At 51.5% G+C, this 12,679-nt stretch overlaps 1 protein-coding gene across 3 annotated transcripts in view; it reads right to left on the minus strand.

Annotated features, from left to right (window-relative positions):
- Positions 1-802: 802 nt before the first annotated feature.
- Positions 803-12,679, minus strand: part of NEURL1B (neuralized E3 ubiquitin protein ligase 1B) — a gene marked incomplete at both ends in the record, with an annotated part of 35,600 nt that continues 23,723 nt past the window's right edge. For 2 of the 3 annotated variants that reach the window (XM_082836256.1, XM_082836257.1), the window contains 3 exons: positions 803-1,047; positions 1,418-1,543; positions 3,639-4,358. In XM_082836256.1, coding sequence (XP_082692382.1) covers positions 803-1,047; positions 1,418-1,543; positions 3,639-4,358 — 1,091 coding nt within the window. The remainder of the gene's footprint in view (positions 1,048-1,417; positions 1,544-3,638; positions 4,359-12,679) is intronic. The other variant, XM_082836258.1, reaches the window with a different exon arrangement.

Here is a 12,679-nt window from a genome sequence, read left to right on the forward strand (position 1 = left end):
AAGGGGTGACAAGGCTTCTGGAGAAGACACTGCCCAGAGCTCTGGCCCCAGCACCCAGTCAAAACGCCTCCCCAAGCCTGAGTTAGAATCTGAGAAAGCAAATTGTTCTCTTGTGTTCTCCGCCCAACTACTCCCCGAGGAGTTGCCGCTTCGGAGCTGTAAACAAGGAGCTATTTTTTCCTTGCCTTAGAAAATCCGAGTGTCCCTTTTCTATACCACCTGAGGGAGTTCTGTTTAGGTGCAGGCTTTGTACATTCAAAACCAGCTGACGTCACAGCCCTGTAAAGTGAACAACTTCTAGTCACGCTACCGTCTGGGCTCCGGATTGCACATTCCTTACTGTTAAATAACCTCCTAGAGCCAGGATCCCTGGATAAATACCTACACGTTCTCTCTAGGTCATTCTCACACACTCGCCCTCTCTGGACTGTCTCCCTCCCCTCCCCCTCTCTCACACACACACTCAACCCAACGCCAGCAAAAGGCATTGCACAGAGGACGCCATTTCTCAGCTGAGAGGTCACCGGGGGACAGGGCAGTCTGCCAGGCAGTTCCTGAGCTCGCTCTTGGGACGGCCTTTTGGGGGCAAAGCACTTTCGAGCCAGAAGCAACCCTCACTTGGACTGAGACCCCCGGGGGCCTCGTGTCCACGACTGTCACGCCTTGCCCACCCCTGGAGAGTGGCAGGCAAGACAGCTGCTGCCCTTGGACTCCCCGGCGGCCATGGTGGTTGCCCGGCCCGGGGTGGGGGTGGGCTTCAGAAAGGTGACCTTGCTCTGGTCAAGGCCGTCGGCGGGCCAGGCTACGGCCTGTAGATCTTAATGACGTCCTTGATGGGCCGCCGGCAGATGGGGCAGCAGGCCCGGGCCTGCCTCTTGAGCCGCAGGCCGCAGCCGTGGCACAGGCACATGTGTCCACACGTGTAGATGACTGTGTCCACTTCGCCATCGAAGCACACCGCGCACTCGCTGTTCTTGCTGCCCACCAGCTCCGGTGGGGAGAACACGGGGGACACTGGTGGGCTCAGTGGGGAGCTGGGGGCCGTCACTGCAGAAAGGGAGAACAGGCAGACCTTAATCCGTGGCTCTCAGGTGGGCTCTGCTGGGGCAATCCCAAGAAGGCAGGGCTTCTATGGCAGAATCCATGGGGGGACAACTTTGGGAGACACCAGTTTTGGTTATTCTCCTGGGTTTTGCCCCCTTTCCTACGCTCCTACCCCCAAGCATCAAGCACCATTATCAGCCTCTGGGATGCCACATCCAGATGTTTCTCCTCCCTACAGCTGAAGAAGGAAAGGATGCGGGGGAAAGGCAGCCACCTTGTTTAGCCCCAGGAAGGGCTGGTACAGCCACCAGGGCGAGCCCCTGTCTCCCTGCACCCTCCACTCCCCCATCCCTGAAGGTCTGCCCTTCCTTACCCAGGGATGATTCAGATGCCGAGGAGGACTGGTTGACACTGAAGGCCATGTCGGAATCGCTATCGTCCTGGGAGCCGCTGAGGGATCCTGACGGGGACGTGGTTGCTGGGCTGGACTGCAGGGTGCCTGAGACCAAAGAGACTCCATCAGGGGCAGTGGGAGGTGGGCTCTGCTCTGCTAGTCCCTGGCTCTCCACTGCTTTGCACCTTCACTTCCTCATGTATCTAATGGGAGGACAAGAGCTACCTCACAGGGTTCTGCTAAGCACTGATGGAATCGTACATGTGTGATAGACATCTGGTCTTTGCCGCCTAGCCTCCATTCTTGTTTATTTCAGAAACAGCACTGGAATTTTGTTTGAGGCACTACTTCACCCTCACACACACGATCTAGGCCAGGCCAATAAGAACTTCCACCCTTGGTCTCAGTGGTGGTTCAAGCAAGGCCTGCAAGGCCAAATTCTGTGACTTTTACTAGAACTACTAGGAAAGAAGGGGCCCATTCCATGGGGAGATGAGCCTGGTGCTGTAGGGCCTGCCTGAGAGTCAAGCCAACACAGAGGAAAGTACAGCTTTCAGGTGGAATCCTGAGGACATCCTTTCAACACCTAGATCCAGCTGTTCCTGAATCCATTCAATATACTCCCAGACTTCTGAGGCATGTGTGTACCCCCCAAATTCCTTTTTTGCTTAGGGCACTGTGAGTGGGGTTTCGTTACTTGCAACTACAAGACTCCCAACTAGTGTTCAACATGGATGGGTCTTCTTCCCTGAACTCACTGTTGGTTCAGATAATGATGGGTTCTCTCTGATGTGAAGAGACATGCCCCTTCCCTTACCCTGCTTGAGGATGGATGGACAGATTACAGAACCAGGGTTGCTGTCAGATGGGGATCAGGAGGGCAAGTCCCTGGCCTCTAAAAGCAGTCACTTCCTTTCTAGCTTCTCCTGCCTTCTCTTCCTGACCACTCAAAGGCTCATCGTGGTTCTTCTGGAGGTGCTGGGGAGGGGGAGAGAATGACTCTAGGCTTAGTTCTCGCAAAGCCCCAGTGGGAACTTGGGCAACTCATCTCAGGCTGAAATGATGACTATTGTCTGATGGTCCCTTAAAAAAAAAAAAAAAAAAACCCAAACCAACCAAATTACAACCACCACTACCCTGTTCCTCCTCTGTCCTCAGTCAAACAGCAACAGTCACTGTCGTTACTATTGCTACTTATTAAACATGCTGCATGTGGCAGGCACCTGCTTAAAAGCATTATATGCACCTCATCATTCCATCCTCACAACAACCCCACGATGCACGTCATCACTCCCTTTCTACACTGAAGGGAACTGAGGCTCAGGGATTCTCTGATTTGCCCAGCATCTTCATGGCTGACCAGCCACGTGACTGGGAGTTATTTAATCTCCCTGTGCTTCAATTTTCAGGAGGATAAAACTGAATGAGGTGACATATGAAATGTTCATCGTTTCTGTTATCGTTTGGACTTTACTTCTTGAAACATGAAAATGGAGCTGTGCTCTCTGGGAACCTTCCCTGATCACCAGCCCCGCTCCACCAAGCTGGCAAGAAGAGAAGCCCCTCTGCTGTTGCAAACACCACACCGTGCAAATCTCCATTTGGGTGTCTGTGAGGACGTGAGGGCGCTCCGTGGTCTGTGTCCTCTCCTCCGCCGTGCCCCATCCCACGAGCTCAGGGCCTGGCCCACAGCTGGAGGAGGGTGCTGCGTGTCTATTTGTGGCATGAATGAAGGCAAGACTCAATCTCAAAACGGGATGGTTCAAGCCTGCGTTCCACTTTCTGTGGACGGTGTTATCCTCATTTTCCTCTTTTAAATGTAGTTGTATTTTCTTTTTCTCCTACACTTAATATACATTACATATGTAAAAATATTTATAATAAATCATAATAATGGAAATAAAAATTGCACCGACAATTTCCCTGTCAGGCTCTGACACCAGCGGGTACTTGGGTTGGTGTGGACAAAGTGTAGTCCAGGGAGCTGCGACAAAGGCATCCCCGGGGCACTGGTTAGAAATGCATCTTCTCAGGACCCACCCCCACTGAATGGGAAACTCTAGGTGGAGGCCAGGTGGTTCTGATGCGCGCTCAAGTTTAGGGGACCACCGGCTGGGCTTCAGCAGTGGCTCCGGCTACCTATCCAGTGGTGCCAGGATTCCCGAGGTGAGCCCTGCAAAAGCGCGGTCGGGGGACTCACCGAGGAGGCGCAGCTGGCCTGCGGCGCCGCCGCTCACGGCGAAGAAGGCCCAGAGCGCCTGCGTGGTGTCGACGCACAGCAGGCGGTCGCGCGGGCGCCCATTGACGCCCAGGAGCACGTCGCCGCCGGGCCGCAGAGTGAAGCTGAGCGCGTCGCCTCCGCTGGGCACGGGCCCGGCGCGCGCCACCACCCAGTACTCTTTGCGGTCGAGCAGCGCGTAGGGGTCGGTGGGCAGCTCGGCGGCCCGGAGCCCGCCCGGGTCGCATGACGTGATGCCGAAGGCCAGCGCACCGGGCGCCGCCAGCCCCGGGCGGCCCACCTCCACGAAGAGGCTCTCGCCGGGCCGCAGCGGGCGCTCGGAGAAGACAAGCGTGCGACCGCCGTCGGGCCGCGGCGCGCAGGCCACCTTGCGGTCGAGCGACAGGCTCACGTCGGGCCCGCGCGTCGCGTGGAAGCGCAGGTCGGCTTCTAGCAGCGCCGGCGACGACGAGGGCCGCGGGCGTTCGCGGGGCCCGCACGGGATGGCGGCGGCCGCGTGGTCGGCGAGCGGCGGGCCCGGGGCGCGGCCCAGCGCCAGGTGGCCCAGCTTGGCCACCACCTGGTTGTTCTCCAGCTCGTTGTTGTCGAAGTTAGCCGCGTCGTGGCTGCTGGGCGGCAGGCAGGCGCTGAAGCGGGCCTGGCCGAGGCGCGCGGGCGTCAGCGTGTCGGCGAACCCGCTCTCTGCGCGGGGAGGGCAGAAGAAGGGCAGTGAGGGCGCAGCCGGCCAGGAGCCGCCGCCTTGCCCTCCCCACGCCCCCACCCCCACCGGAGCCCTCCCTTTCTTTTTCTGATTCCTTCGTGAGGTTATTTAAGATCCTCAGGTGCACAGAATTGGATTAAGCAGCATCCCGAGTGCACTTGACTATTCTTATCTTTGGGGCGGGCAGATGAGGCCCTTCCTCCCTTTTTCCTCCCTCCTTCTCGTACTCCCATCCCTCCATCCTTTCCTCTCCCTCTTTTCTGTCTTCTCGTCTCCCTTTTTTTCTTTCCCCCTTCTTCCTTCCTCCCACCCCCCTCAGAAGTTTTCATACTTTTGAAGATTTTTTTTTCTTTTAATTGGTGTTAGTTTCTGCTTCATAATAAAGTGAATCAGCTACACATACACATATTTAAAGGGCATTTAAAAATCATTATTGTCTGCTTCCCCAACTAGAACATGAGCTTCAAGGGAAAGAGCAAACCCTTGGGTTTGTGGCCTTACTGTGTGACAGGTTATTTTAAGCTCCTTTTCACAGGTTCTCATTTAGTCCTCATACAACCTGTGAGGTGTGTACTGTTATCACCCACCATTTGGTAAAGAAGGGAGCTGAGGCACAAAGGGGCTAGGGAGCACGACCGAGGTTGCACAGCAATTAAGTGGCAAAGTCAGGACTCGAACCCGGGGCTGTCTGGTTCCATGCTGCTTCTGAAAGAAGGCGGGGCATGGGCCTGTCCTCACTGCTGTGTCTGCAGCAGGGAGCACAGTGCCTGGGTGCTACCCCACCTTTGAATGTGTAAGGTTTCTGCAAGAAATGGCCTCATTGTATAGGACAGGAAACTAAGGGGGTGTGTTTTAAAAGTCACAGTCATGAAAATATTTTTGAACAATTTTTAGTAACATGAAAAAATGCTCTTGATCTATATTAAGTAAAAAAGCAAATAAAAATAGTGTTTGTCGTCCAGCTCTTCATACTTTGGTATCAACAGATTACTTGTTGACTGTCCCTATCTAGAATGTGAGTCCCTGGAGGGCCGTGTCTGTGACAGTCTGTTCACCACCAAGTTTCAGGGCTTAGCAGAGTGCCTGGCAGATAGCCTTCATTATTATGTAGTTTACTGGATGAATAAATGAATGAGGTCTCTAGCAGAGACTGACTGCCTCTCTGAATAACAAAGATATCAGGGAAAGAAAGTATTTTGAAGTTGTTTTTGTGATCAAAATTTTCTTGTTAACCAAAGCAAGTAAAGGAAGCAAGAAAAAGTGTTACTCAGACTTTTTAAACCAAACCACTCTAGCTAAGATTTTGTTACCATTCTGTAATTTATGTCATGGGGAAAAAAATATTTCTTCCTCTTTAGTTTTCCAAATATAAAATTAAATCTTAATAACAAACATGGTTTTGCAAAAAACATGCCCTAACCCCTGATGAGAGCCTCATATGTTACTCCCCACCCCTGCTCCACACAGGGCAGTTTGCAAACTGGCCATCCAAGGTCTGATGCTGGCTCACAGACCTGTCTGGTTGGCCTACTGGTGTTTGGTTTTTTTTTTTCTTTTTTTAAACTTTTTATTTAAAAAAAACCAAACATACAAATAGTATAATGAATGCTGTTTACCCAGATTCAACAATTACCATTCATGGCCAATCTTGTTTCACTGATGCCCCCATCAGTTCTCCCTCCTATATTATTTTGAAGCAAATCCTAGACGTGCCATTTTATCTCAAAAAATTTCAGTATGTCTCTCTAAAATGTAAAGACTTCTTTATTGTGTGTGAGAATATGCTTTGTTCCCAGTTTCTTTGAATGAAGGTCCAAATAAAGCCCACTCATTGTCACTGGCCTCTTTTAAGCTATGGTTGCCTCTTCTTTTTTCCCCTTCCAGGGGTTTGCTGAATAAATCACCCCTTGGTCTTTCAAAATATTTTTTGAACTAGTGGCCAGTATTTAAGAGTCAGGAGATTCACTTTACACTGGATTTATAGCCTCTCTTGGAAAATCAGGTCTAGTGACACAGGACCTGAATTCTCGCCTGTCATCAATGGGTTACAGCTTGCCCTTTTGCTGAGGTGGTTTGCTCTCCTTCCCCAAGGCCCTGAGCTGGCCCCTTCACCCATCTCAACTACTTGCTTGGGATCTGTGGACATTTGAGTTTGTCTTGCGTTAGTGGATGCTTCCCCATAACCTGAGGGAAGAAGTAGGATTTCAGTTTGGTCCTTTTAAAAAGTATGTATGTGTGCATGTGTCTGTATGTATCTGTCTATAATACTATATGTGCATAGGAAATCAAGTTCTAGAGAGACATACAACAAAATGTTAATGGTCATTATCTCTCAGGTGGGTGAGGTTATGAGGGATTTTCTTCAGATTTTTCTGTATTTTCCAACTTTTCTACAGTAAACATACACACTGCAAAGTTTTATCATCAAAACCCCCAATATTTTGAAAAATCAAGTTTTCAATTAATATTTAACAATGGGGGAAAAATGCCCGTGATATAATATTAAATGAATAGCTGAGGATACAAAACCGAATATATGAGTTGATTCGAATTATGTGGGAAATGTATGCATGGGATACAGAGGAAAGATATAGGAAGGAAATACATAGAAATTTGAGGGTGGTTATCTCTGGGTGGAAATTTCCTTCTTTATGGTTTTCAGATTTTCTCATTTTTCGCTAATGAACATGCACTGATTTTGTAATCAGAAAAAAAACATGAATAAAAGTAGACTAAAACAAGCACTTTTTTGGAAAAGGCATTTTAGACAAGTGGATGTTTCTGGGAGCCTCTTGGCGTAATGCATTTTCCCAGGGCTCACTGCCCTACTACAGTCATCCTGTGAGGCCAAGCCTAAAGGCATTAGCCATGGCTTGCCCTGGGCCTCTGCTCTTGCCAACACACTCTGCTTCTGTCCCCCACCCCCAAAGCTCTTCCTCCTGGCCCCTAACAGCTCCACGTAAGAGCCTGTCCTTCTGTCCTTCAGTATAGCATCCTAATTGAGAGCATGGCTTGGAGATGGGTACACTTAGGTTCGAGTCTTGGCTTCAGCCCTTCTTGGCTATGTGACCTTAGGTAAGTCACTTTACCTCTTGAAGTCTCAGCTTCCTCAGCTTAAATATCATATATTAACGCATATATGTGGAACCTAGAAAAATGGTACAGATGAACCGGTTTGCAGGGCAGAAATTGAGACACAGCTATAGAGAACAAACGTATGGACACCAAGGGGGGGAAGGGGTGGGGGCGGGGGCGGTGGTGGTGGTGTGATGAATCGGGAGATTGGGATTGACATGTATACACTAATATGTATAAAATAGATAACTAATAACCTGCTGTATAAAAAAATAAAATAAATTAAAAAAAAAAGGAATAATGATGATACCTGCCCCCCACACTCCCACCCATGTTGTTATAGAGATTAAATTAGGTGCTTTTATAAACTAGCACAGGGGTCTCAACCCCTGGGCCACGGACCCGCTATCAGTCCCCATGGCCTGTTAGGAACCAGGCCGCACAGCAGGAGGTGAGCAGAGGGCAAGCGAGCGAAGCTTCATCTGTATTTACAGCCGCTCCCCATCACTCACATCACCGCCTGAGCTCTGCCTCCCGTCAGATCAGCGGCGGCATTAGATTCTCATAGGAGCGCGAACCCTACTGTGAACTGCACATGCGAGGGATTTAGGTTGCACGCTCCTTGTGAGAATCTAATGCCTGATGATCTGAGGTGGAGCCAAGGCGGTGATGCAAGTGCTGGGGAGCGACTGCAAACACACATTATCATTAGCAGAGAGGTTTGACTGCACAGAGACCATAATCAATCAATGCACTTGAATCATCCGGAAACCATCCCCCCACCACCCAGTCCGTGGAAAAACTGTCTTCCACGAAACCAGTCCCTGGTGTCAAAAAGGTTGGGGACCGGTGGTCTAGCACAGAGCACGGCACAAAGTGCTCAAAACATGGTAGTTATCATTATTCCTTAAACATCTATTAACAAAATGTATAGAGCACTTGCCATGTGCCAAGCACTGTGCTGGGCACTGGCTGAAGAGGAGAACAAGCAGGCATGGCCTCTGGGTCCATGGAGCTCTCATTGCAGTGGGAGAGACAGATTTTAACGAAGCAACTGACAGAAAACTAACTCTTCTTCCAAACTGTGATGACTGCCACCAAGAGCTGCCGTCTCACGATGCTCTGAAAGACGGGCACATTCCAGTGGGGAACTCAGACTCCGAGAGGCAAGGTGAGTTACTCCAAGTCACACAGCCAGGAAGTGATAGAACTGGGATGCTCTGTGTGTGTCAAAGGGGGACTTGGTCAGAAGTGGGGCCTGAGAGTGGGTCAGAACAGCCCAGTCTCTGATCACGGAGCTATGACACCAAGGCTGAGGGAGTGGTGGCTGGGAGGTGGAGAGTAAGCATTTCAGGCAGAGGGAAGAGCATGTGTGAAGTCTCTGAGGCAGTGAAAGCTATGTTTTTGAGGCTGGTGTTACAGAGTATGTGACAGCACTTAACCTGGGACCTGGCACACAGTAGCCCCTTGGAAAAGCTTGGGTCTCCTTCCTTTATATAAGGAGCTTCGTCCCTATCAGGCATTGTCCCTGAGTGAGACAGGCCCAAGACAGCAGAGTGCTGGCCTAGGCCCGACCCTTCAGAATCCACCTCTCAAAGCTTCTCTATGGAGAATCAGCCAGCTGGCTACAGGCAGAAATCCAGCCACATCAAGAGGCCATCAAGGAAGCTTATCAGAACTTCCTGGCTCTAACCTGCGACTCGTCTCCAAATCCACTCCCTGGACCTGATGAAAGTATACACAACCATTTACTTGAGCACCTACCAGAAGCACCTCCATGCACTCGTTACCCTTATCAATCCTTAGCACTATCCCACGCGGCTCTGCAAAATGGGCACATTTCACAGTGGGAAAACACCGAAGCGTTGAGAGATGAAGGGAGTTATTCAAGGTCACACAGCCAGCGGTGACAGAAATGGGATTCCATCTCAGGCTACGCAACTCCAAAGCCGGGCTCCTTACGACAAGCAACGCTGCCTCCAAAATCCAGCTCTCCTTGTGCAACTCTTACAGCAATGGGGACCCAGCCTCAGGCCAAGTGGAGTTGTGGTCCCCAGGGACCTAATATCTCTGAGAGGAAGGGTCCAACAAGTACCCCCCTCCACCCCCCCATGATCACCCACCAAGCACCATCATGCAGCAGCAGTCTGAGGCCAGGCGCGCGGAGGCTGGAATGGCTGGGATGGGTGCCCTGACCTCCCACTCTCCCTGGGCCACCTCCAGGGCCTGCCTCTGGCCTGGGATGGAGCTCAGTTCTTCCCTTTCTTTCTCTTCCCTGGCTCTCTCAGGTCCACTATGTCTGGGCCTGGAGGTAAAGCAGAATTTATGCCCCAAGAGAAACCATCTGTGTGTGAAGATGACAATGAAGACTGGAAGAACTGGAGACAGAGGGGACCATCCATCAGTCACTTCGGTGTCTCAGAAGGACTGCTTTGGGCCGTGTCCTGGAGGCAGAAGTGACAGGACACGCTGACGGAATAATTGCCGGGGGAGGAAAGGAGGAGTCCAGCATGACCCCGGAGGTTCCGGCTGAGGCACCACGTGGGTGGTACCATCCACAGACAACAGGGATGGCTGTGTGAACGTGTTCCCTGTGGGAAGCCTCTCGGACGCCAGAAGGAGATGTGAGTAGGCGGAGGGAACTCTGGAGTTCAGGGGAGGTGTCAGGGCTGGGAATATGGATTCGGGAGCCAACAGCTTAGAGATGGGACTCAAGGCCCAGCGACAGGCTCATATCATCTGGAGAAAGAGGGTAGATGAGAGAAATGGCCTTGCCTTGTTCGTTTGTTAAATTCTACAGTTGTTTAGGCACTTTTCTACGTGCATGTTGTAGTATATGATTTAAAAGTAAGAAGGAGGGCTTCCCTGGTGGCGCAGTGGTTAAGAATCCACCTGCCAATGCAGGGAACACGGATTCGAGCCCTGGTCTGGGAAGATCCCACATGCCCCGGAGCAACTAAGCCCATGTGCCACAACTACTGAGCCTGTGCTCTAGAGCCCGTGAGCCACAACTACTGAGCCCACGTGCCACAACTACTAAAGCCTGCGTTCCTAGAGCCCGTGCTCTGCCACAAGAGAAGCCACCCAATGAGAAGCCCGCGCACCGCAACAAAGAGTAGCCCCCGCTCGCCGCTACTAGAGAAAGCTGGTGCGCAGCAACGAAGACCCAACACAGCCAAAAATAAATAAATAAAACAAATAAATTTTTTAAAAAATAATTTTAAAAATATTAAAAAAAAATTTCACTGGGTTGAGCTGAAGAGGGAAATGGGAGGGGGTGGTATAGACAACACCTTTGAGAAAGTTTCTCTCGGAAGGAGAGCAGAGAAATGGTAGTAGCCTGTGGAAGAGATGGTCAAGGGAAGTTTCTTTTAAAGATGGGAGCTACCAGAACCCTGGTATGTGCTCATGGGGATGATTCTGTGGAGAGGGAAAGACAGGCTAGAGAAAGGGACAAATGACAGGAGAATGCCCCTGAACAGGCAGAGGGGACAGGAGCAGAGCTCCTTCTACCATGGCCACAAGAGGGCAGGCAGAAAGGCAGGGGTGTTGGGATCGAGAAGAGAAGGTGAGGATGTTGGGCACCGAGCCCGGGCTTTTCCAGATGCCCCCCTGCTGCCAATCAGAGAAGACTGGACCAGGGCAGACAGACCTCAGCTGGTCCCTGGCCAGTGCGGTTTGTGACCTCAGCTTCCTTCTGCAATTTGGGGAGTTTCACACCTGCCTCACAGGCCCATGGGGAGGACGAATGGCAGCGCTGTGGAAGGAATAACCACGGGCCTGGTGCCATGCCCAGCACAGAGTGGGCCTGTAGGGGCCCCTAGTAGGACGTGGCCACAGAGTGGAGCTCTCACTCCTGACTGGGAAAGGATAAGCCTTCGGGGTACCCTACCAGGCAAATGCCTTACTGTGGGGCTGGGAGCTGGGCGCTGATCTGGGCTGTTTGTAAAGAAAACATTAACTGCAAAAGCCGATTACCCTCTGCTGCTCCCCAGTGGGGCGCCGGATGAAGCCAGCTGAAGCCGCTCCTCCCTGCCTGATGTGGGTGCTCACAGGTCCCAGGCCAAGGCACCTCTCGGGTCCTGGACCAAAGCCCCTTGCCCACCACAGCCACTGATCAGCTGGGTGACCTCAGGCAAATCCCTGCCCCTCTCTGGGCCTCTGTTTCCTTATCTGCAGCATGGAGAGATGCACTCAGACCTGCAGGCTCTGATTTCGATCTACAACTTCAAGTCTTTATCAAGCAGTTTGTTCATAACACTGGTGAACAGATTCTGACTCTAGAACCACCAGCTGTTAGGTGACCCTGGCCAAGTTATCCATCCATGCTGGGTCTGCCGATGGGGATGACAGGGTTCTTGTGAGGACCAGAAGACATCACCCAGGTACAGCCCTCAGCGTGGTGTCTGGCACAGAGTAGGTCCAATAAATTAACGAAAGGGCTCAAGGCTTTCAAGGGGGGTTAATGACTCCCTTATGAGGCCTTTGGAGAGCCACTGTTGCTGGCTATCAGGCACCCAATCCCTGCTTCTTCTGGTCTCAGCACCCAACTATTCTTTTGAGGGAACTCCCCCTGCCCCATTTCCACTCATTGCCTTGAGGAGGGAGTCTTAACTTGACCAGTCACTCTACCCCATCCCTCTGGCCATGGAGATCAACGAGGTTAGATCTTGAGATTTTAGCTAGACCTTGTGGGAAAGCAGCCCTCCTGCTAGTTCATGGGACATGGGACTGGAGCTGCTGGTGGCCTTGCCCCCAACCCAGAGGGACAGCCTGGTGGAGGATGACACCAACAAAGACTACAGCTGAGCAAGAAATAAAGGCAGGCCAATATTCTGGGTGCTATTTCTTGGGCCTCTGCATCAAGCCAGTCTAACAGGGAGCTGTTCCCTGGAATTTTCAGTCACAGAAGACATTAATTCCCCACGCATCCCCCACCTTTTTTTTTTTTGCTTGAGTGAGATTGAACTGGTTTCTGTCACTTGCAAGCAAAGGTTTCTGACAGCATAGCCTGCAATGCCATGGCCTTGGGCTGGCATTCCATGTTCAGTCTGACCAGCCTTCTACTGCTCGACAGAGGAAGGATAATGAGGCCATGACACTGACCACTAGTGAGCTGCCTGGAAGAGGGACAGGGCTGCCTCAGGACAGCATGGGGCCTGCATTCCAGAGCTCTGGAAAAGGGCTTCCTTGGAGAAAAAGGAGCCAGGAGAGGTGTGCATGACCC

This window comes from Leucopleurus acutus (assembly GCF_964270905.1).
Source record: "Leucopleurus acutus genome assembly, chromosome: 3".
NCBI classification, from domain to species: domain Eukaryota; kingdom Metazoa; phylum Chordata; class Mammalia; order Artiodactyla; family Delphinidae; genus Leucopleurus; species Leucopleurus acutus.